Below are 22,083 nucleotides of genomic sequence, written 5' to 3'. Positions count from 1 at the left end.
CTTTTTGTAGAATATTTTATAGGTGAAAAACACTAGTATTAAACAAGTCCAAATCAAATTCACGAGAGAGGTCGTTAAACATAGTCTGCACGCTCGTATAAAGAAGCTATTTTGTCTGTACGTAGTGTCAACGCAAGGAACATGGGATAATTTGGACTTGCGCAAGCTTGCAGTACATGTAATAAGGCCTATGCAACTCAGGGACTCAGGGCGGTTAACAGTGCCAGTAAGTATCTTCAGGAGATATGTCAAATTACCAATGCGTCGACGCATACCACGGCAAGAAGTGAAACCTCTTACAAATAACGATGTAGTTTGGTATGGGCTTGCGTGCTTTGCAAGAAATCTTAAGAGGCGGTTTTAAACGGGTTATATTTTACCTATATACACATTATAATTTGGTTTGTGTACTTGACAATATTTTTAAGAAACTAAGATGGAGACTGCAACGTTAAAATCTATGTATTGGGCCTCCAATAATCTTGCTAGGTATAAGTCTTTTCAGCATAGAGGTGGCCATGGAGCAAGCTGGTCACCTAACAGTAAGTTCACGGTTCATAAACCTCTTTTCTCTCACAATAGCAGGCGTTTTAGACAAGAAGGGAAATAAAAAAATGCTAAGAGAAATAATAAAGGGCTGGGAAAGACAACTATGCGATAAATCTATTGGTAAGATAGGTATGTATAAAAAGCATCTTGTGTAAGGCCCCTAAAGAATCACAAGATTACGTGATACAAGTCGATTGAGGTGATTTATGGCCGTTCATACTGAAACGGGTTTCATATTTCTCATATTTATAATCATAATATCATTATGCTCAACCTCGATGATTTCCAAAGCTAAGTATAAAAAATAATGCATTCCGACATCGACCGATGGACTAGCTTTCGATCATACCGGTTTTGTTGGCTCCATTATTATTTGTGTACAATACACGCGCTGCGTTTCATATACACCACGTGTGTAGTGGCGTGTTGCGATCAACAAAAACTGTTTGATATTTCCTTTGCATATTTAACAAATGACAAATGTTTGTCAACTTTTTGGTTTTATTAAACCACGCCAAAGTGTACGGGTTATGTATTGGTTCCATTTTTTGCGTTGTTTTCGTACTAGATCGGAATGTTTCCGTTTAATTTCATTAGTATAAGAATTTGGAATTCGACATTGCAGGAGGAACTTCTCGAAAACAAATAGGATTTTGACGACTCTTTTTGCATGGGGCTCAATTATATGTGTTTTATAACTGAACAAAGCAAAATTAAATATTTATTAACAAAAAGAAATCGACTCTAAAAACCACTACAGCCAAATATATATTGATCTTTACATACGGCTTAATAAGAACTTATTAAATACAAGCAATGTAATATTCTTTCTAATTCGTGTTTTTGTGTTAACATGCACATTACATATTTGTCTGAAGTCTGCCTCATTTAAACTCCCAGCTAAGTTTAGTAACAACTAAGTACTCAAAAACAATATTTATATTTTTTTGTTTAGTTTTGGTTTAACATGCGCTAAACGACATAGGACTTTCGCCATGTTGTATTACTTATATATACATTATAATAAAAATATAATAATATCAGCCGTGATTATATACTATCCCACTGTTGGGCATGGGACTCCTCTACTACTGACAGGGATTAGGCATTAGTCCACCTTTTCCTTTACGATGTTTTCCTTCCCCGTTAAAGTAAGCGATAATTCTCAAATACATTTGTACATATACGTTATTTATGTACAAATAGACATGTGCACGCGCCGGAGCCTTTCCAGGCAACACGACATATCATTGATGGAAGGTTTATCTGATGGAGGATTGATTAACTCCGACCAGTATAATGGCTAACCCGAGAAATATCGCTTCATTTTACGGTCGACTCCAAATATTGAAACAGACTAAATGTCATGGCGGTACTACCTCATATTCGGCGCTCTCCAGTCTGGTTCTTACTTCAGCTACTATACAAACATCGTTTTTCTTTATTACTATACAATAGCCTTGAATGGTACAGTTTATTTGGACATATACTAAAACACCACGTGTACCTACTTTGTTAACCGCTTCCTACACAACGTTAAACGAAGTTAGTTGCGCAACATTTCCCCGTAGTTATGAAACGGACCCATGAACTAACGAGTTTGGAAACGATTTCTCGCGTGTGGTTTTTGTTGGCGTACGAATATTAATAACAAAATTATACCTATTTATGAATAATCATAACGTTTGATAAAATGAATGATTTCTGTGGGCTATTAGTGCTAACATACCTAAATATCTACCAAACATCGATGTGGAATCTGAGTGGCGAGTTGTGATATTAAAGCCAGTATCATATTTATTTGACTTAACATGTTTCAATAAACGCATTGCAATTATGTGCAATACTAAGGTTTATGGACAGTAATACTTAGAAAATAGCAATTAATGTTTAGATTAAAGCACAGTTGTAAAATTACACCCACATTTGATTCAGAAACCTAAAAAACTATTCATTGGTATAAAAAGGCTTACATGTGCTGTCGTTTCAAGGTTCCGGTCATATGAATAATTTGTTGTCGAAGCTACGTCCAAAGGAAGTGATTAATTAATATGGAATTCGTGACCAGTCTATATGACATGTGAACGAGCCGGCTCGACCTGGGTGGTACGAACTTTGCAAAACCTCAGTTCCCTCCAGCATAATTATTTTCTGAAGGTCAGCGACTCCCACCCATGTTTCCTAAAGTGTGTTATGAGTATAATATTATGTTTGTCGTATCAACAATATAACAGAATTCCTCGCTCTCTTCTAAAAAAATAAATAAATAACGTGACATTTGAAACAAGAAGACATTTTGAACCAAAAGAGACCCTAGTATTAATTTTTTTTTAACATAAAATATATTTTAGCCTTTTTAATTAAATGTTTTCGAAGCATAGGTAATATACATGTATCTGCCGATCACTTAATTCATTCATTTGAAGATATCACGTATTTGAGAGGTCACACATATTAATAGTCAATATTATCTACACGTAAGGAAAAGCACAAAATCAAAGCCAGTGCATTAATGATATTTGGACGAGATGGTCGCTTTTGCACCTACAAATTACAATCAAGAAATTTATCATCAGTGCTCGTAGGTATTTGGAGATCTCGCGGATTACTATTCACATTACGTATATGTAAACTCCAAACCCACACTAGGCCAACGAGCTGGACGCAAAGGATTAATCCCTCAATAGAGGAGGGAGAAGGAACAACAATAGGACAGTACGCTTCAAAGTGATAGTGATATTAGTACTTATTAAATAAGTTATCTGTGCCGCTACCACGCATCTTCAATGCTTTGGGAGGAAACTTTAAATTACTATGTAAGTAAATGTATACTGGTATTACTACGTGTTAGGTAATGAAAATAATCTCTCAACACTAATTTGCAGGCTTTGCCATTTTTTATGAGTAGTAGTGTCTACCATTAATCAAACGACTTTAACAGCTTATCTATACTATTATATAAAGCTGAAGAGTTTGTTTGTTTGTTTGTTTGTTTGTTTGTTTGAACGCGCTAATCTCAGGAACTACCAGTCCAAATTGAAAAATTATTTTTGCGTTGGATAGCCCTTTGTTCGTGGAGTGCTATAAGCTATATATCATCACGCTATACCCAATAGGAGCGGAGCAGTAATGGCTAATCTCAGGAACTACCGGTCCAAATAGAAAAATTCTTTTTGCGTTGGATAGCCCTTTATTCGTGGAGTGCTATAGGCTATATATCATCACGCTATGACCAATAGGAGCGGAGCAGTAATGACTAATCTCAGGAACTACCGGTTCGAACTGAAAAATTCTTTTTGTGTTGGATAGCTCTTTATTCGTGTAGTGCTATAGGCTATATATCATCACGCTATGACCAATAGGAGCGGAGCAGTAATGGCTAATCTCAGGAACTACCGGTTTGAACTAAAAAATCTTTTTGTGTTGAATAGCCCGTTGTTCCTGGAGTGCTATAGGCCATATATCATCACGCTATGACCAATAGGAGCGGAACAGTAATGAAACATGTTGCAAATCGAGGAAAAATTATTAGTTTTGAGAGCTTCCGTTGCGTGCGCTGCGTAAACGGTTAAAGTTATGCAACAATGATGTATGACGGGATTGTTCCTCTTAAAAAGTTCTAAAAAATATATTATAAAAAAAATAGTCCCCCGCTGCATCTGTCTGCCTGAACGTGTTAAACTCAAAAACTACCCAACGTATTAAGATGAAATTTGGTATGGAGACAGTTTGAGACCCTGGGAAGAACATAGGCTCCCGGGAAACTACTACTTTTATAACGGAAAACTTTAGCCTGAAAAACTTTATAACGCGGGCGGAGCCGCGGGCAAAAGCTATCATATTATAAGCCCCAAGACATTCCGAATTACCCATTCCAAGGGCTTTTTGCGATTCTTGGTCTCGACCACTTAGTACATTATTTCGTGATTACGAGTTTTTTAAGAATGTTCCCTATCTTCAAGCCACCTCTACAAGCACTCATACATTTAACAGCTAGCGAGTAGCAATTTAACCAGCAGGCCTATTCAACGCGTTTTTGTATAAATCATAATTATTTTGTAATTACTAATAATATTTTGGTTTCTCGAGTGCCTGAGCAACCAGAGGAACACTTAGCTTCCCGCTTGTACCACCCATGAATTATTTCTGCTGTTTTGACCGTCATTGTTATTTATACAATTCTTTTTTAATAGGTCACATATTTTGCAATGATTTCTAAAATACGTCCCATTCGTATGAAGTTATCGAGATCATTTGAATCGATATTACGCGAACATCCATGTTAGCTTATAAAATTTAATGTTAAAAATCTTTTATATGCGTCTTATCTTAAATTATGCTTAACGAGCTGTATTTTACATAAGTAGCGTTTTTTGATTACAGAAATGTCAGACATGTTTGTAGGTTATTTTTGCAAAAAGATTACGAACGGAACAGATTATTTTTTAAATTTTATTCTATACTGCTTTTAGTAATTCCGTAAATCTAAATAGATATCATGCTATATTATGAATAAATTTGTATTTTTTCTAACATGAATGAGGAAACGGAAACATGTTCCAAAACCTCTCATTATAACCGAGCTTACTTAATTAATACCATTCAATCAATCAAAATTAAATACCAATCATAGATTTAAATCAGAAATAGTAAAAGATTTCTTGTAAAATTCGATGACACGAGAAATTATTTTATCTTTATATTTTGTAATACCAATAAACAACAACGGTTTGGAGCAACTTTCAACACACCGACTAGCGAGTCAATCACCTCGCTAGTTTTTGCCAACCTTACTATATACCCATTCGCCCACACGAGTGGCAGAAGTGGAGCATTTATGTTTTTTACTCCTCGTCGGCATTCCGAGCCTTTAGCTAATCAATCAGATTAATGATATAAAATTTTGCCTACATGTCCAAAAAAATTCACAATTATTTTTTGAACTATATACAAATTAAATGCAAAGGTGGATCTAGTGCCATCAGCATTCTTTATCAGTCTGTCAAGTGGTGCCAAGATACAAGAAGGAAAATGTGCCGCGGACTTAAAATAAACTGATCAAAATAAGTGTGGTAAGTGGGCAGTGGGCTTGTAGAACTGATGGCCGTTGGGGCGGAAAAAGTTCTGGAGTGGCCATCACGAACCGGAAGACGCAGCGTAAGCAGGCCCCCCACGAGATGAACGCACGGCCTGGTGAGGATCGCCGGAGTCCGATGGATGAGGGCGGCCCAGAACCGGTCCCTATGGCGCTCAATGGGTGGAGGTCTGTGTCCAGTAGTGGACGATTCCCTGCAAAAAAATCAAAAATAAAAAAATAAGACTAAGCTCTATATTATTCGAACATAACGGGTCTTTCTATTATTGAAAGAGTTTCTAGAACATGTCTAATAATCTCGACTTTACCTACGAACTCACAAAATTTTCCTTTGTAGGTATATCCGGATATTATATTTTGTTGTCGTTTTGTACCTATTAGTTGATTCGCTGAGAGAAGTATTTTATGATGATCTTACGTCATTTTGTTATTTTAATAAGGATGAAAATAAGTTGTCACAAACAGTTATGCGATGTACGCTTGCCTCGGTGATATTACGAACGTGCTAATATATACATATCTTTCTACTTATCCATAATATGAAACTTGTCTCATTTGAATAGGCTCAAATTAAATTTGCCATAAACAAAAAATATTTTCAACGCTATTAAATTTCTTAAGGCATTAAAACATAAAGGAAATTAAGTCGTCCTTGGCTTTTACTTAGATAACGATGATGCGAACTCATGTGATTGGTAATTACCGGGTTAAATGACGATTAATTAACACCTTATATATTAAGTTTGTATATTAAGTCTTGGAATCAAGTACGTAATGAGTCTCGGTAGGCATGCTAGAAATATGTGACTGTGTTAACTTATGATCAATTTAATTTAATAGATAGGTAGAGAATGTTTTCTTCTCAAGATAAAATGTTTATGAAATGCTCTGCATCACTCCAAAAATAATGCTAATTCGTAATCGTTACCCATTTTAAAATTCTGAAATTGTAGTGTACAGTTTTTGCTTATTATCTAAGAATAAAAAGCCAGTAATATCATGATAAAAATAAACTATGTTATGTCTCTTCAAACACGCAACACAACCTACAATAATAATAGATCAATTTTGATATTATATCGAGAATTAGAAATTTAACTCGCCGACTCCAGTGTGAAATGTTAATTTTAATTTAACCCATAGCTTGATGTTAACTTTTGGCTGCGCAACAAAAAGTAATTAGTAAACCCTATGTTAGCAGTTAATTAAGTTTAAATTAATTATAATTATTAAGTTAGAATGCGCAAGAGCCCCTTAAAGCTGGTCTAACATTTCTGGGGTTTCGTCACTGACCACATTCAACGTATTTTTTTACAGTCGAATATTTGAATATGACAGTTTCAAGGAGAATTATACTATTCATTATATGTGAATAGTTATTTAGTTGCGCATGCATTATACCGTCTCCAAAGATCTTATCTTATGACCAAAATTGCGTTAGAAACATTATTTAAGGTCAAGGCAGACTTAGATTGTTTTGTTTAATTTTATTTAATTAACGTGGCCATAGATTACCATTTTTACATAGCGCTCTAATTTTATTGTACCAACTACAACATCCCAATATAACAAATAGATGAAGTACATTGCAGCTCTTTTACAAGTTTTTCTAGCACGCGGTGTTCAGACGAGATCGAGGTCACAATTAACGTGATATATACATTGGTATGGCACTGGCAAGGTCGTCCCTGACCTTTATGAAAATATTATAGGGGAAGAAAGAGACAGAAATATTTTGGAAGTCAGTGGAGATATGCTATGGCATCGATTTACAAATATTTAAACAGCCTGTTATAAATAAACTATACAAGACGTACAAATAACAGTAAAAGTAGAAGCAATAAGAGTTGACGCAAAACAAACGTTGTCACAAATAACAATAACTTTAATAGTTACTTTGGATAAGGAAGCTGAGCGCAAGACAATAAATAGGTCCGTTGTGTGTTGAGGTGCCGCCGCTGGTGTGTCCCTCGGGCAGCAGCTCGGCGGAGTGCTCGTCGAGCGAGGAGAGCGCGGCGGCGCCGTACGCCTCCGAGCACAGCGAGCCGCCCGCGCTGCGCCCCGACGAGGGGTACGAGGTAACGCGCGGCCTGCCAGCCTCGTGCCAGCTTAAACACTTCCATACAATATCTTCAACTTAATCACTCACGCATCATATCGTTTCCTACCACTAACATTGATTTTTGTGCATAAGTAATATGATGACCACTTACCATTACAGTGCAGGATTTTGATCGCTAGAGTTATGCCGGCTTTACCAGTTTGTTCACCGGCTGACCCCCAAAACGAAAAACGATTTAATAATCGTTTGTTTCCGGTCAGAGGCCGCATTCTAGTCGAGTAGAAAATACTTATACTACATATTTCCTTTCTCCAACAATACACTGCGTAAAAAACAGGTAAAATACCGACTCAGTCTTGGAGAAACACGTATGTATAATAATATGACTGTTTAATTCCAGGCTGATGTGGAAGTGGGCAAGTTGGAACTACACCAGTCGTACAAGGCGCGCAAGATGTCCACCTCGATGTCAACCGTCACCTCCGATTCAGGTAACGACTGCTTTGGAAATGATATAATATTATACACTTACAAAAAAAAAACACACATCACGCATTTATCCCCGAAGGGGTATGCAGAAGCGTAACCAGGACACCCACTTTTCGCCAAGTGATAAACACAAGTTTACACCTTTTACTCTGGTAATAACATGCGAGTGGGAGCAAGGGTCAGGATTCATAGGAATCTGGGTCAGAATATTTACAGGAGTAAAAAAGCGTATTGACGATATTTTCAAATGGGTGTTTTATAAAAGTATTTATATATTTGAAAACTAAAATTTATTGAGTTGAAATCTCAATACTGTACTTGCAGTATTCGAAAATATTAAGTTGCATACATTTTGTAAATAAGTTTTTTTTTAACATGTAGATTATATCATTTTAAAAATTTATAGACGTAATAAAATTGGCGAACTAGAAATAGCAAAGATTTTCGCTAGCTGTAAGACTATTAATTTGAAAGCTATACCGCTTACTTCATTATTGTAATATCATCGTTGAAGTTGTTCAATTAAGTTTCAATATTATGGTTTTGTACTACAGATTTTTTAAAAAAGGCCATAAATTATAATATTTTAAATCCGTTTTGCCTGTATTAGCCGAGACAATACGTTGTTAAACCAGTAATCAATCTACAGGGTGTTTCAAAACTTATGTTCCTAATTCAAACTGAATTAAAGGTGTTTTTAGTAAGATATTTAAAATTATGTAATTTTTTTTATTTCGGATGTATCAAAAAGTCCGTCTTCAATTACTACTAACAATGATCATATAAAAATAATTAAGTATGATTTAAAATTTTTACTAGTTCGATAGTCGCACGTTCCATAAGATATTCATTATACTAGCACTACACTTGCCTTAATTGTGCGAATATTTGTGTTATTTTGCCAGTCCAATATTGATTATGTATATAAAAAAACACAAGTGTAATGATATGGTGTTGCGGCGCAGGCGTGCAGTCGTCGCCGGCGGACGCGCTGAGCGTGGAGTGCGGCGAGTACACCAAGCGCGCCGAGCTGGCGCACCCCGAGCTCTGCGTCATCGTCGTCGACATACTCACGCAGCTCATCGACAAGTGAGCAATGAGCATACACCATCCATATATACTAGATATGGTGTTGCGGCGCAGGCGTGCAGTCGTCGCCGGCGGACGCGCTGAGCGTGGAGTGCGGCGAGTACACCAAGCGCGCCGAGCTGGCGCACCCCGAGCTCTGCGTCATCGTCGTCGACATACTCACGCAGCTCATCGACAAGTGAGCAATGAGCATACACCATCCATATATACTAGATATGGTGTTGCGGCGCAGGCGTGCAGTCGTCGCCGGCGGACGCGCTGAGCGTGGAGTGCGGCGAGTACACCAAGCGCGCCGAGCTGGCGCACCCCGAGCTCTGCGTCATCGTCGTCGACATACTCACGCAGCTCATCGACAAGTGAGCAATGAGCATACACCATCCATATATACTAGATATGGTGTTGCGGCGCAGGCGTGCAGTCGTCGCCGGCGGACGCGCTGAGCGTGGAGTGCGGCGAGTACACCAAGCGCGCCGAGCTGGCGCACCCCGAGCTCTGCGTCATCGTCGTCGACATACTCACGCAGCTCATCGACAAGTGAGCAATGAGCATACACCATCCATATATACTAGATATGGTGTTGCGGCGCAGGCGTGCAGTCGTCGCCGGCGGACGCGCTGAGCGTGGAGTGCGGCGAGTACACCAAGCGCGCCGAGCTGGCGCACCCCGAGCTCTGCGTCATCGTCGTCGACATACTCACGCAGCTCATCGACAAGTGAGCAATGAGCATACACCATCCATATATACTAGATATGGTGTTGCGGCGCAGGCGTGCAGTCGTCGCCGGCGGACGCGCTGAGCGTGGAGTGCGGCGAGTACACCAAGCGCGCCGAGCTGGCGCACCCCGAGCTCTGCGTCATCGTCGTCGACATACTCACGCAGCTCATCGACAAGTGAGCAATGAGCATACACCATCCATATATACTAGATATGGTGTTGCGGCGCAGGCGTGCAGTCGTCGCCGGCGGACGCGCTGAGCGTGGAGTGCGGCGAGTACACCAAGCGCGCCGAGCTGGCGCACCCCGAGTCCTGCGTCATCGTCGTCGACATACTCACGCAGCTCATCGACAAGTGAGCAATGAGCATACACCATCCATATATACTAGATATGGTGTTGCGGCGCAGGCGTGCAGTCGTCGCCGGCGGACGCGCTGAGCGTGGAGTGCGGCGAGTACACCAAGCGCGCCGAGCTGGCGCACCCCGAGCTCTGCGTCATCGTCGTCGACATACTCACGCAGCTCATCGACAAGTGAGCAATGAGCATACACCATCCATATATACTAGATATGGTGTTGCGGCGCAGGCGTGCAGTCGTCGCCGGCGGACGCGCTGAGCGTGGAGTGCGGCGAGTACACCAAGCGCGCCGAGCTGGCGCACCCCGAGCTCTGCGTCATCGTCGTCGACATACTCACGCAGCTCATCGACAAGTGAGCAATGAGCATACACCATCCATATATACTAGATATGGTGTTGCGGCGCAGGCGTGCAGTCGTCGCCGGCGGACGCGCTGAGCGTGGAGTGCGGCGAGTACACCAAGCGCGCCGAGCTGGCGCACCCCGAGCTCTGCGTCATCGTCGTCGACATACTCACGCAGCTCATCGACAAGTGAGCAATGAGCATACACCATCCATATATACTAGATATGGTGTTGCGGCGCAGGCGTGCAGTCGTCGCCGGCGGACGCGCTGAGCGTGGAGTGCGGCGAGTACACCAAGCGCGCCGAGCTGGCGCACCCCGAGCTCTGCGTCATCGTCGTCGACATACTCACGCAGCTCATCGACAAGTGAGCAATGAGCATACACCATCCATATATACTAGATATGGTGTTGCGGCGCAGGCGTGCAGTCGTCGCCGGCGGACGCGCTGAGCGTGGAGTGCGGCGAGTACACCAAGCGCGCCGAGCTGGCGCACCCCGAGCTCTGCGTCATCGTCGTCGACATACTCACGCAGCTCATCGACAAGTGAGCAATGAGCATACACCATCCATATATACTAGATATGGTGTTGCGGCGCAGGCGTGCAGTCGTCGCCGGCGGACGCGCTGAGCGTGGAGTGCGGCGAGTACACCAAGCGCGCCGAGCTGGCGCACCCCGAGCTCTGCGTCATCGTCGTCGACATACTCACGCAGCTCATCGACAAGTGAGCAATGAGCATACACCATCCATATATACTAGATATGGTGTTGCGGCGCAGGCGTGCAGTCGTCGCCGGCGGACGCGCTGAGCGTGGAGTGCGGCGAGTACACCAAGCGCGCCGAGCTGGCGCACCCCGAGCTCTGCGTCATCGTCGTCGACATACTCACGCAGCTCATCGACAAGTGAGCAATGAGCATACACCATCCATATATACTAGATATGGTGTTGCGGCGCAGGCGTGCAGTCGTCGCCGGCGGACGCGCTGAGCGTGGAGTGCGGCGAGTACACCAAGCGCGCCGAGCTGGCGCACCCCGAGCTCTGCGTCATCGTCGTCGACATACTCACGCAGCTCATCGACAAGTGAGCAATGAGCATACACCATCCATATATACTAGATATGGTGTTGCGGCGCAGGCGTGCAGTCGTCGCCGGCGGACGCGCTGAGCGTGGAGTGCGGCGAGTACACCAAGCGCGCCGAGCTGGCGCACCCCGAGCTCTGCGTCATCGTCGTCGACATACTCACGCAGCTCATCGACAAGTGAGCAATGAGCATACACCATCCATATATACTAGATATGGTGTTGCGGCGCAGGCGTGCAGTCGTCGCCGGCGGACGCGCTGAGCGTGGAGTGCGGCGAGTACACCAAGCGCGCCGAGCTGGCGCACCCGAGCTCTGCGTCATCGTCGTCGACATACTCACGCAGCTCATCGACAAGTGAGCAATGAGCATACACCATCCATATATACTAGATATGGTGTTGCGGCGCAGGCGTGCAGTCGTCGCCGGCGGACGCGCTGAGCGTGGAGTGCGGCGAGTACACCAAGCGCGCCGAGCTGGCGCACCCCGAGCTCTGCGTCATCGTCGTCGACATACTCACGCAGCTCATCGACAAGTGAGCAATGAGCATACACCATCCATATATACTAGATATGGTGTTGCGGCGCAGGCGTGCAGTCGTCGCCGGCGGACGCGCTGAGCGTGGAGTGCGGCGAGTACACCAAGCGCGCCGAGCTGGCGCACCCCGAGCTCTGCGTCATCGTCGTCGACATACTCACGCAGCTCATCGACAAGTGAGCAATGAGCATACACCATCCATATATACTAGATATGGTGTTGCGGCGCAGGCGTGCAGTCGTCGCCGGCGGACGCGCTGAGCGTGGAGTGCGGCGAGTACACCAAGCGCGCCGAGCTGGCGCACCCCGAGCTCTGCGTCATCGTCGTCGACATACTCACGCAGCTCATCGACAAGTGAGCAATGAGCATACACCATCCATATATACTAGATATGACATTATTAATTATACTCTATTTGAAACGCTTTAGCACTGCACGTTTAAAAAGTTGGGTTAGATGATGATTGATGTTTTAGCGCTGCAGCGAACTCTAACTCCAAATTTTGAACACAGTGATAGTGTACGTGTTTATAGCATATACGTCTATGGCATACACTTATTACCTTAACCTGCGCTGCTGTGGCGACACGAATCACCCTGAGTGCAAACACGTTTTAATTAAATGGGTACGGTAAAGTGACTCTATTGTACCTGATGAGGAGTGGAGTCAAGACAAGAGTACCAGTCGTTGGGACTGCCTCGGTGGCGTAGTTGTTATGCGTACGCGGTACCTGTGTTACCACGGTTCTGAGATCCTGGGTTCGAATCTCGGGTTGAACTAAAAATAATTGTGACTAAATTTTTCAATCATTAAAATTACTCAGTCGCAGCTCGGAGTCGGGAAGTCGGCGGTGTGATACCGTCATGCCTCGGAAAGCGCTTAAAGCCGTTTGTTTTGCGCCTGATCTCTCTCCCGTTATGTCGGCTTGCTATCTTACCGGACTATGACAGTCAAGGAACAGAAAGTGCACCTGTCTATTGGCACACACTTGTGGACTATAAGATCTCCTGCGTTCCTGGCTGATGGCCAGGATTCAGATGACTGAGATTGGCCGCCATAGCCAATATCCAAGGATGGATTCATTAATCGAGAGATAGATGGATAGATAGATTATCCACACCATTATTAACCGAACACTTTTCTCACAGTTATGACAGTGACAGAGCCGCGACTGGATTAAAAATATGAACCACCCTGTGTCATGTATCATTAACGCATATCAATAACGAAATTTATTTTGCACAGAACCAATGGTTTTTTTTTCAATAATTTCTACTGATGTGACGCAAATGCAAAGTTCATACGTTAATCTTCACATAGTTCATAACTCATACTATGATGGTAGTGGGTAGATAGAATTTCATGCCTGTAATTTTGCATATAATTAATTTGCAAAAAGAATCATATAATAAGTTAGGAGACGATTCATTTTTATATTAATATACACAAAAAAAAACTAATTAATAACTTAATGAAGTTGTAGCCTATACCAGTATGTTAATAAGAATATAATTATTTAATTGTTAGATTTTTAATAATACACCAAATGACCGGTTTGTGTGTTTTGGTCATCGATCTCTCAGCAATTTGTTATTCTTAAATATTATTTCTTTTTATCTATACTATTATATAAAGCTGCAGAGTTTGTTTGTTTGAATGGGCTATCTCAGGAACTAGTTGTTCGAATTGAAAATATCTTTTACTGTTAGATATCCTATTTATCGAAGGGCGCTAAATAACATCACGCTATGACCAATAGGAGTGGAGCATCAATGAAAAATGTGGTAAAAACCGGGAAATATATTCCTTTTGATAGCTTACATTGCGTGCGCTGCGTAAACGGTTAAAGTTACACAACTAATATTCATGACGGTCCTTTTAAAAAGGTCTCTCATATTCTCATCAGCCTACAACTGTCCACTGCTGAACATCGGCCTGTCCTAGATAAAAGATTTAAAATATATTATTAAACAAAGCCCCTTCTCCATCTTTTTGCCTGTCTGAACGCGTTAAACTGAAAAACTACCCTACGGATTAAGATGAAATTTGGTTTGAAGGACATAAGCTACTTTCCACCCCGGGACAATGTAAAGCGGGAATATACTTCCGGAAAAGTCTTTCACGCGGGCGCAGACGCGAACAAAAGCTATATTAATATATTATTGGTGTGATATAGTGTTGCGAACTGTAGCCTATTGCACAATAGTTTGCGATTTAGTCCTTACGCTGAGAGATACGAGTGACGACGTTATGAACGAGTAAGTTTATTTCATAACAAGTGAGAGATAAGTACCTATTGTGTCGTAATTTACATTTGATCTCACAAATTAATATCACCATGTATAGAAATAGTTTATGTTTTTCCATTATTTTTAATATGTTTAAAACTTACGTTTATTTACAGCTTAATATAACAGAAATTCAGAAAGTAATTAGTGTTGAACTGGCTAAAGAATCAGATTTTATAAGTCACTTGTAAGGTTTCTAAGTCGGCTTAACGCCTGACCGTAATCGTACCTATTACCGGTTTACTTCGACCAGTACTCCGCGCTCGATGCTGGAATTAACTCGTGGTTTCAGGTTTTTGTTCATACAATTTATTGGTCTAATTTATTGTATAATTTTAGTTGTTAATATGTAAAATGTAAATGTATTATAAAAAATATATCTGGTAATGTTTACGCAACATGCAAGAATACGAATACTTGGCAAAAAACTCAAATGGATTCATATATATATATATATATATATATATATATATATATATATATATATATATATATATATATATATATATATATATATGTGTGATTATAATATGTAGATTATTATGTGCGTACGTGTAATACAAGAATGTAGTTGATTCATCTGCATTCAGTTAACTTCTGAATTAGTTGAAAATCCGTACTCGAGTGTTTGAATGCGTTATGTATTCCTGATGTAGACTGCTGGAGTCGAAGTGCAGCGAGGAGTCTGCGGTGAGCATCGAGCGCGTGGGCGCGCAGCTCGCGCGGGCGTGCTGCGCGCGGCGCTGGCAGGCGCAGGCGCGGGCGCGGGCGCGGGCGCGGGGCGGGGCGCGCGCACCGCCGCTGCTGCAGCGCCTGCTCGCGCCCGGCCGCGACCATCTGCTCGCGCAACACCATCCCAGGTTCCACGGTAACACATTACTCGACACACATATCAATATCAACCTTTACCGTATTCTAGCCACTAGCCGTGTATATACTCTACTCATTGTTTAGTTTCACGCACCATTCTCTTTCTGTATGTACGCACCGCATTTATCCAAACTTATTCACTATAAAACTATTTACATTATGTCCTGCCTTATGTGAATACGGTATAGATTAGCTTATGATAAATAATAGGAACAACATATGATCTAATCAATGTTGGAAACAATTAAATAATAATTAATCTAATATCGGCAATTAATTGCACATTAATTGTCAAATATAGTGCGCTAGATTTGTTAAGTAATAAATAAATGATCATGTTTAGAGTGAAATATTGTGATAATTATCCTGTAGAGCTGCAGCGTTGCGTGCTGGAGCTGATCCAGGCGCTGGCGGCGCAGAGCGTGAGCGCGTGGGAGCTGGCGGCGCTGCTGCGGCTGGTGCTGGCGCCGCGGCCGCCGCTGGCGCTGCTGCTGCCCACGCTGCGCCGCCTCGCGCACCACCAGCCAGCGCACACGCCAGACTACATACTCACCTTCCCCGTCGACACCGACAACAAGGGTAAAGTGACGCCTTCTATCTCTACCACACACATTTATCGTGAGAAACGTATTACTATTTAAATATGTTTATAATATTTCAGAAGCTATGCAAGAAATGTACGAAGAAATAAACCAACTGGGATTAAATAATATATCACAGACGAGCTTGGATGAATCTGCCAAAATATTCCAAGATTCACATTTGAAGGCTGGTATGTTTTATTGCTCTTTTGAAATTTTGTTAGCGCATCGTGTTTACTTACCAGCTATAAGAGTATATAATAGCAATATATTTGAATAAAAATGCAAACTGAACGTTATGTTGTATTGCGTAAAGTCGAGAGTGAGCGGTGAGTAATGAGGTTGTCATGTGCAGCGGCGGTGCGGGCGCGCGCGTCGAGCGCGGGCTGGGCGCCGTGGGCGGCGGGCTTCTCGCTCGCGCTGTGGCTGCACGCGCCGCACCACACCGGTCAGTACTCACACACACACACCAGCATACACGCTTGTAAAAACTCCAATGCATATTGTAATATTTTTAAATATCAGGTACAGTCAAAAACAAAATTACCTGAACATATACAAAAACACAAAATTGTATAGACGATATAATGTTTTGAATTTATTCAACTATTTATGTGGATGTACCATACAATTTTGATTCTGAAATATTTGAAAACAAATATTTTAAAAATCCAAATTCAAGTTTTGCATATTTTAATAAATGTGTTAAATCCATTTAGATGACACAGCGGAAACAAATGACGAATCATCAGACAACGAGTCGACGAAGCGGTCGCCGACGCGAGAGCCGCGCGGCCGACACACCGAACTGTCGCATGTGGTGTCCATCGGACACGACTCGCTCATGTTCGAATTATGGCTACAAACTAGCACCGGTACATGCGCTTAACTGTCTACGTTAATGTGCTTTTATAACATTTTAGCCATTTTATAAAAAAAAACATAAACATGTAAGATGCCCTGCTGCACGATTGACTAACAACTTGATAAAAGCTATTGGAAGTTAATGTATGCCCACTTCTCAAAGCTGGGATGGTTGCCGCTCGCTTGAGTTCTCTTGTGAATACTGGGCGGCGATAAGCTGAATGTTTAGAAAAAAATAATAATAATAATAATACGAGTTTACCCTTGGACTCGCAGGCGTATTTACCCTGCGGCTGAGTCGGCCGGAGAGCAGCGGCTCGCGCGTCATGAGCAGCGCGCGCATGGCGTGGGGCGGCGCCGCGCACGCGCAGTGGAACCATGTCGCGCTCAACGTGCGCGAGCGCGTGCTCAAGCGACACATGTTCATTGAGGTATACACACACATAAAGTATATAATGCCTATATGTATTGTTACTCCAGATGACCATGATCTGCTTCATTAGCCCACTATTACAATTGTTAAAGGAGATCATAAATCCTAAACAAACAGTTGATGGAATTAAACATGCGTGGTGCAGACTTATAACCTCATGTGGGATTTATAAACAGCTGCATGAAAAAATTGCCTTCGACGTGAAATCATCACGGACATCAATAATATTGAGACGGAATCTTGATCTCAAATAATATTAAAGTTTCTTGTTTGATTGCAGGTCACATTATTCATTAACGGATATGAGACCGAATCCGTTGCGCTTCCATTACAAGGTGAAAACTCTCAGAATTTTTTAGTCTTATTGTTTTTTACTAAAAGACATAATTAAACAAATTACCAGGTTAATGTAATTTATTTCAAGAATTTTTAGGTTGCGGTCACCGGCATTAAAAATAGAAATCCCACCCTATTGAGTGTATATACCTATGTGTGCACGCAGGCATCCTGGTGCGGAAGGTGCTGCCGACGAACGTGTTGATCGGCCACGCGTGCCGCGGCGGCGCCGGCGCCGGCGGCGGCGTGTACCACCTGGCGCACGTGGTGGTGTACCGCGCCGCCATGCTCACGCCGCACACCGCGCTGCACCTCGCCGCGCACGGGCCCGACCACTCCTGCCAGGTACCGCCACTCGCACATCTCATAGCACACGTGCTGAATTACAACATTATTTATACAATTATATTGTTGCAGATCAAGTGTGAATCTCCCAACTATCCCCTTATATTGACACCAAATATTCTGGATTCAAATATCGACTGGGATCACGTGAGCGTTTCAAATATTTCATTACTAAAGAAAAATATTTTTAAAAATTGTTACAACTATTGCATGCTTCTTCTGTTATATGATTATTTTATGTCATAATGTTTACTGACTATGCAGGCATCATATTGCTTGACGGCTTTTTCTTTGAAACCATAATGTCTAGTACTAATTTGCAGGTGTATGACATATCCATGGCGACGTTGCGTGAGCTGCACGATAACGTGGTGTTGACGTTCTCCGCGAGCTCGCCCTACATCATGAACCTGTACCACCAGACCGTGGCGATGCCTACAGGTAGACACGAGGTCCAAGTGTGTAGTGGGTGTAGTGGAGTGTAGCAGAGTGAGTGGCAGCGGTTTGTGTGTGCAGTGTTCTCGGGGCGCGTGTCGGTGGCGGGCGTGGCGGGCGTGGCGGGCGTGGCGGGCGCGGCGGGCGGCGCGGCAGGCGCGCGCGCCTCCATCCCCGAGACGCTGTGCGCGCGCTGGGCGGCCGCGGCGCTGCGCTCGCGCCACCAGGGGCTCGCGCCCGCGCTGCTGCACCTCGGCGGCCCGCACGTGCTGCTCTACTTGTACGCACGGGTAACTGCAGTATGCGCTACTTATGTGGATCAGTGTGGGGTGCAACCAAAATAACATTATATTATCCCCATCATCAGCTTGAATAACAAACTCATCTAGCTTTACAAATCGATGCAATAATAATCCGAACAAGTATCGATCTTAAGTTATATAAAATTTCAACGGCACAATATGTATACACAAAACGATTTCTCCATAAAAAAATATTACAGGTGGTAGAACTGGACGCCACCCCAGCTGAGCAGGCGATGGCGCTAGGAATCCTACTGCGGGCGTGCCGCGTCGACAACCGGCTATACGCAATGTTCTACGGCAGCGACTCGCTCGAAATGCTACTTACTGTATTCGCCTCGCCTAAGTGTCACGTAACGCATCATCTGCTGGAGGTACAATTATAACCGCCATTTGTAAAACACATGACCATATTAAAAACATAGGTATTTAAAAACGATAAAATTTAGTATAAAAAGTTTTATTTGCTTTTATTGTATAGATAAGATGTGTGAATATTATTCGTGCAGGTGGTACTAAACGAAGCGTGCAGCAGCCCGGTGCTGTCGGTGAGCGGCGACAGCGTGCACCTGCTGGCGCGGACCGACGCCGTGCTGCTCGAGCCCGCGCTCTTCGTGCTCATGCTCAAGGCTTGGCGACATCTCGATACCACGCAGGCTAGTCTTACTCGCTATGTTAATGGTTATTGTTAAAATATTTTTTTTCTAGAAGTTAGTATTAAGTATTTTAAAAGGAGTATTCGTTGGACTTAATAAATTAGAACCTGATTGTTTACGTGTAGGTGACTTGGGACATTGATTACGGCGGCGGCGGGGGCGGTGACGGTAACGGTAGCGGCATGTTACCGCAGCGCGGGTCGGTGCTGGCGCTGTGGCTGTGGAGCGCGCGGGCACTGCTGCGCGACTCGCATCCGCGCCGCGCCTTCAACCACTACCAGATGAACCGCGCCGCGCTGCTGCACCATCTGCTGCTCGCATGCAAGGTACCCACACCCAGAGAGAGAGAGAGTGACACATACGATAACCAAACAAATATATAACATTTATATCCCCTTTTCAGGAGCGTTTTCTGAATTCAGACTGCGGCCCACTGGACCCGATAGCGAGCAACAATCTGGTGGAGGTGGTGCGCGGCCTCATCGGCACCCCGCCCGCGCTCGAGCGCGTCGCGCAGCTCTGCGACTTCTTACTACTCATGCATCAGGTTTGTGTTCATCACCTTCATTGAGTTCCGCTGCAGTATAATAGAAACGCACACGCACGTAATGTACTGTGTTCAGGCAAGCGATACGTTCGTGACGCACTCGCGAGCGAACTTCTACTTCCTGCTGACGTCGGAGACGCAGGAGATGAGCGAGTTCGGGTCGAGCGCCAGGCGGCGCGCGTCCCGCCGCAGCCGGCGCCGCGCGGAGGAGCGCCCGAGCGCGTCCAGCACCTCGGCCGAGGACGCCGACGCGCGCGACAGCGACCGGATGGACAGCAGCGTCGAGTCCACCAAGCAGCTCAAGGGCATCATTAACATGCACATCAAGGAGGGCAGGTGAGCTGCTTCTGGGTGTCTGTGCTTCTTCTGACAAACTATTGTAACCGTTTTTTACTCTGTAAATAAATATTGTAATTCATCCTAGTATTCATTTCTTCTGTGATTTTTTAAGATCTTCAACTGATTCGATTCGAAATCCAACTGATTTCAAATATTTGTGTCTGTTGTAGGAAACACAATTTATCGTCAACGTCTGAAAATTCGGACACTACTACCGGTAAGTTCCGTTGTCTATCTCTCTGCTTACAGCTTAGTATAAGATAATGTGATCAGTGATGTTATGAAAAACTGAAAAATGTATATTAGAATATTAATCGAGCTTTTTACGTTCCATCTACTTAAACATGCTGTGTTGTGCTACCGTCATTCTGCATGCCGATCAAAATCCGTTCGTCTTGTAATCATTATAAAATATAACTTGTCATTATTATGTTGATCTTACATAGACAACTTGCTATAATATGATCGAGAACAGCTACATTCAGTGCATAATTCATTTTGTGGTATAATACTAAGAACTCGCGAGGCAATATTTACCCGCACCCGCCGTGGTTGCGGGCCCGCAATTCGTGTAGAATGCAAATATATATTATGTTAAAAATAAATGCACATTCCACAACGCGTTTTACGCCCGCTGCGGGCGCGGTTGTACGCGGTACCTGCTGTACCGGCGGGCAACCAGTAAATCCGCGCGGACCGCGGTCACTACGCCGCACCCTCAGCCTCGGCGGGTAGCGCCCGCGCGCTCTGCGATCGGTAGGTGTAGGACTGCAGTAGTAAGCGGGGGGTACACAAGTCCACACGTGGCATTATGATCATTTCTGGTGTGTGTCCATGGCGTTCTGAAATTCAATTGACCATTAACAGTCCGTCTGGCGATAATAGCCTGCAAAGTTTGCGGGTGATAATCGCAACAGCGATGGTTACAAATCGTACAGATCGCCGGTCGTCGTGACTTTGGAAATAACACAGCTGTTTATCGACCACGGCGGGCGCGGCCAAAACCGCTTCGTGAGTTCTTAGCGTAACAATGTGTGTGACCGCGGGCTTTGTAACTCATCTGTGATGTGTGGTGCTGAGTTGTGCTGAGCGAAGTGAGTGGTGAATGGTGGCGGTTGCAGAGGCGGTAGGGGCGGGGGTGGCGGCGGCGGCGGTCGGCGGTGAAGCCGAGCCGCGCGCCGCCGATCTCACGGATTACATTGTTGTAGACCTCGACGACGTCACCACCACCACCGTCGACATGTACCCGCACGGGCTCTACAACCAGGTCAGTAGTAACACACACTATTATCATTCTTTCTTGACGAGGAAAAAAAATTGCCTTTGCATTGAGATTTCACTGTGTTTGTAATAATTTGGTTTTTTATGAAAATGTTTTGTTTTTTATATGTGTATTTGACACCTGTAGCAACGGCGAGTACGAGCGGGCGCGGTGCCGGGTTGGGCTGCATGCGAGGGACTACTGCTATTACTGCGAGACACCATCGGTGTGCTGCCCGACCACGAGCTCGCGCAGGTATAATATTTGAAATGAAAATAGCAAATGTTCTGTTTGTGATTTGAGTATTCTACCTTGTATTGTTTTGGCACGTGTATGATTACAGGCGGTGGCGGGCGCGGTGCAGGCGGAGGCGCTGGTGGTGCTCGGCAACCACCGCGAGGCGTCGGTGCGCGCGGCGCTCGTGCGCGCGTTCAGTGCGCTGCAGCGCCGCGCGCCCGCCGACCTCGCGCGCCGCCTGCGCGCGCACCACTACTACCTGCACCTCGCCGACCAGG

The 22,083-nt window shown here is 43.8% G+C and overlaps 1 protein-coding gene across 1 annotated transcript in view; it reads left to right on the top strand.

Moving 5' to 3' along the window:
- The window catches only part of LOC115440471, a 60,050-nt gene that overhangs the window by 22,181 nt on the left and 15,786 nt on the right, over window positions 1-22,083 (top strand). The window contains exons 10-32 of the mRNA XM_037442375.1: window positions 7,594-7,722; window positions 8,107-8,197; window positions 9,161-9,284; window positions 15,256-15,467; window positions 15,842-16,048; window positions 16,131-16,241; window positions 16,406-16,498; window positions 16,770-16,925; window positions 17,191-17,345; window positions 17,628-17,682; window positions 17,850-18,028; window positions 18,101-18,175; window positions 18,352-18,469; window positions 18,545-18,753; window positions 18,966-19,139; window positions 19,275-19,421; window positions 19,547-19,747; window positions 19,825-19,968; window positions 20,045-20,304; window positions 20,478-20,524; window positions 21,429-21,574; window positions 21,716-21,823; window positions 21,912-22,083. Coding sequence (XP_037298272.1) covers window positions 7,594-7,722; window positions 8,107-8,197; window positions 9,161-9,284; window positions 15,256-15,467; window positions 15,842-16,048; window positions 16,131-16,241; window positions 16,406-16,498; window positions 16,770-16,925; window positions 17,191-17,345; window positions 17,628-17,682; window positions 17,850-18,028; window positions 18,101-18,175; window positions 18,352-18,469; window positions 18,545-18,753; window positions 18,966-19,139; window positions 19,275-19,421; window positions 19,547-19,747; window positions 19,825-19,968; window positions 20,045-20,304; window positions 20,478-20,524; window positions 21,429-21,574; window positions 21,716-21,823; window positions 21,912-22,083 — 3,313 coding nt within the window. The remainder of the gene's footprint in view (window positions 1-7,593; window positions 7,723-8,106; window positions 8,198-9,160; window positions 9,285-15,255; window positions 15,468-15,841; window positions 16,049-16,130; window positions 16,242-16,405; window positions 16,499-16,769; window positions 16,926-17,190; window positions 17,346-17,627; window positions 17,683-17,849; window positions 18,029-18,100; window positions 18,176-18,351; window positions 18,470-18,544; window positions 18,754-18,965; window positions 19,140-19,274; window positions 19,422-19,546; window positions 19,748-19,824; window positions 19,969-20,044; window positions 20,305-20,477; window positions 20,525-21,428; window positions 21,575-21,715; window positions 21,824-21,911) is intronic.

Source organism: Manduca sexta, chromosome 24 (assembly GCF_014839805.1).
Source record: "Manduca sexta isolate Smith_Timp_Sample1 chromosome 24, JHU_Msex_v1.0, whole genome shotgun sequence".
Taxonomy (NCBI): domain Eukaryota; kingdom Metazoa; phylum Arthropoda; class Insecta; order Lepidoptera; family Sphingidae; genus Manduca; species Manduca sexta.
Note: the sequence above shows the minus strand (reverse complement) of the source record. Positions and strands in the feature narration are given on the sequence as shown.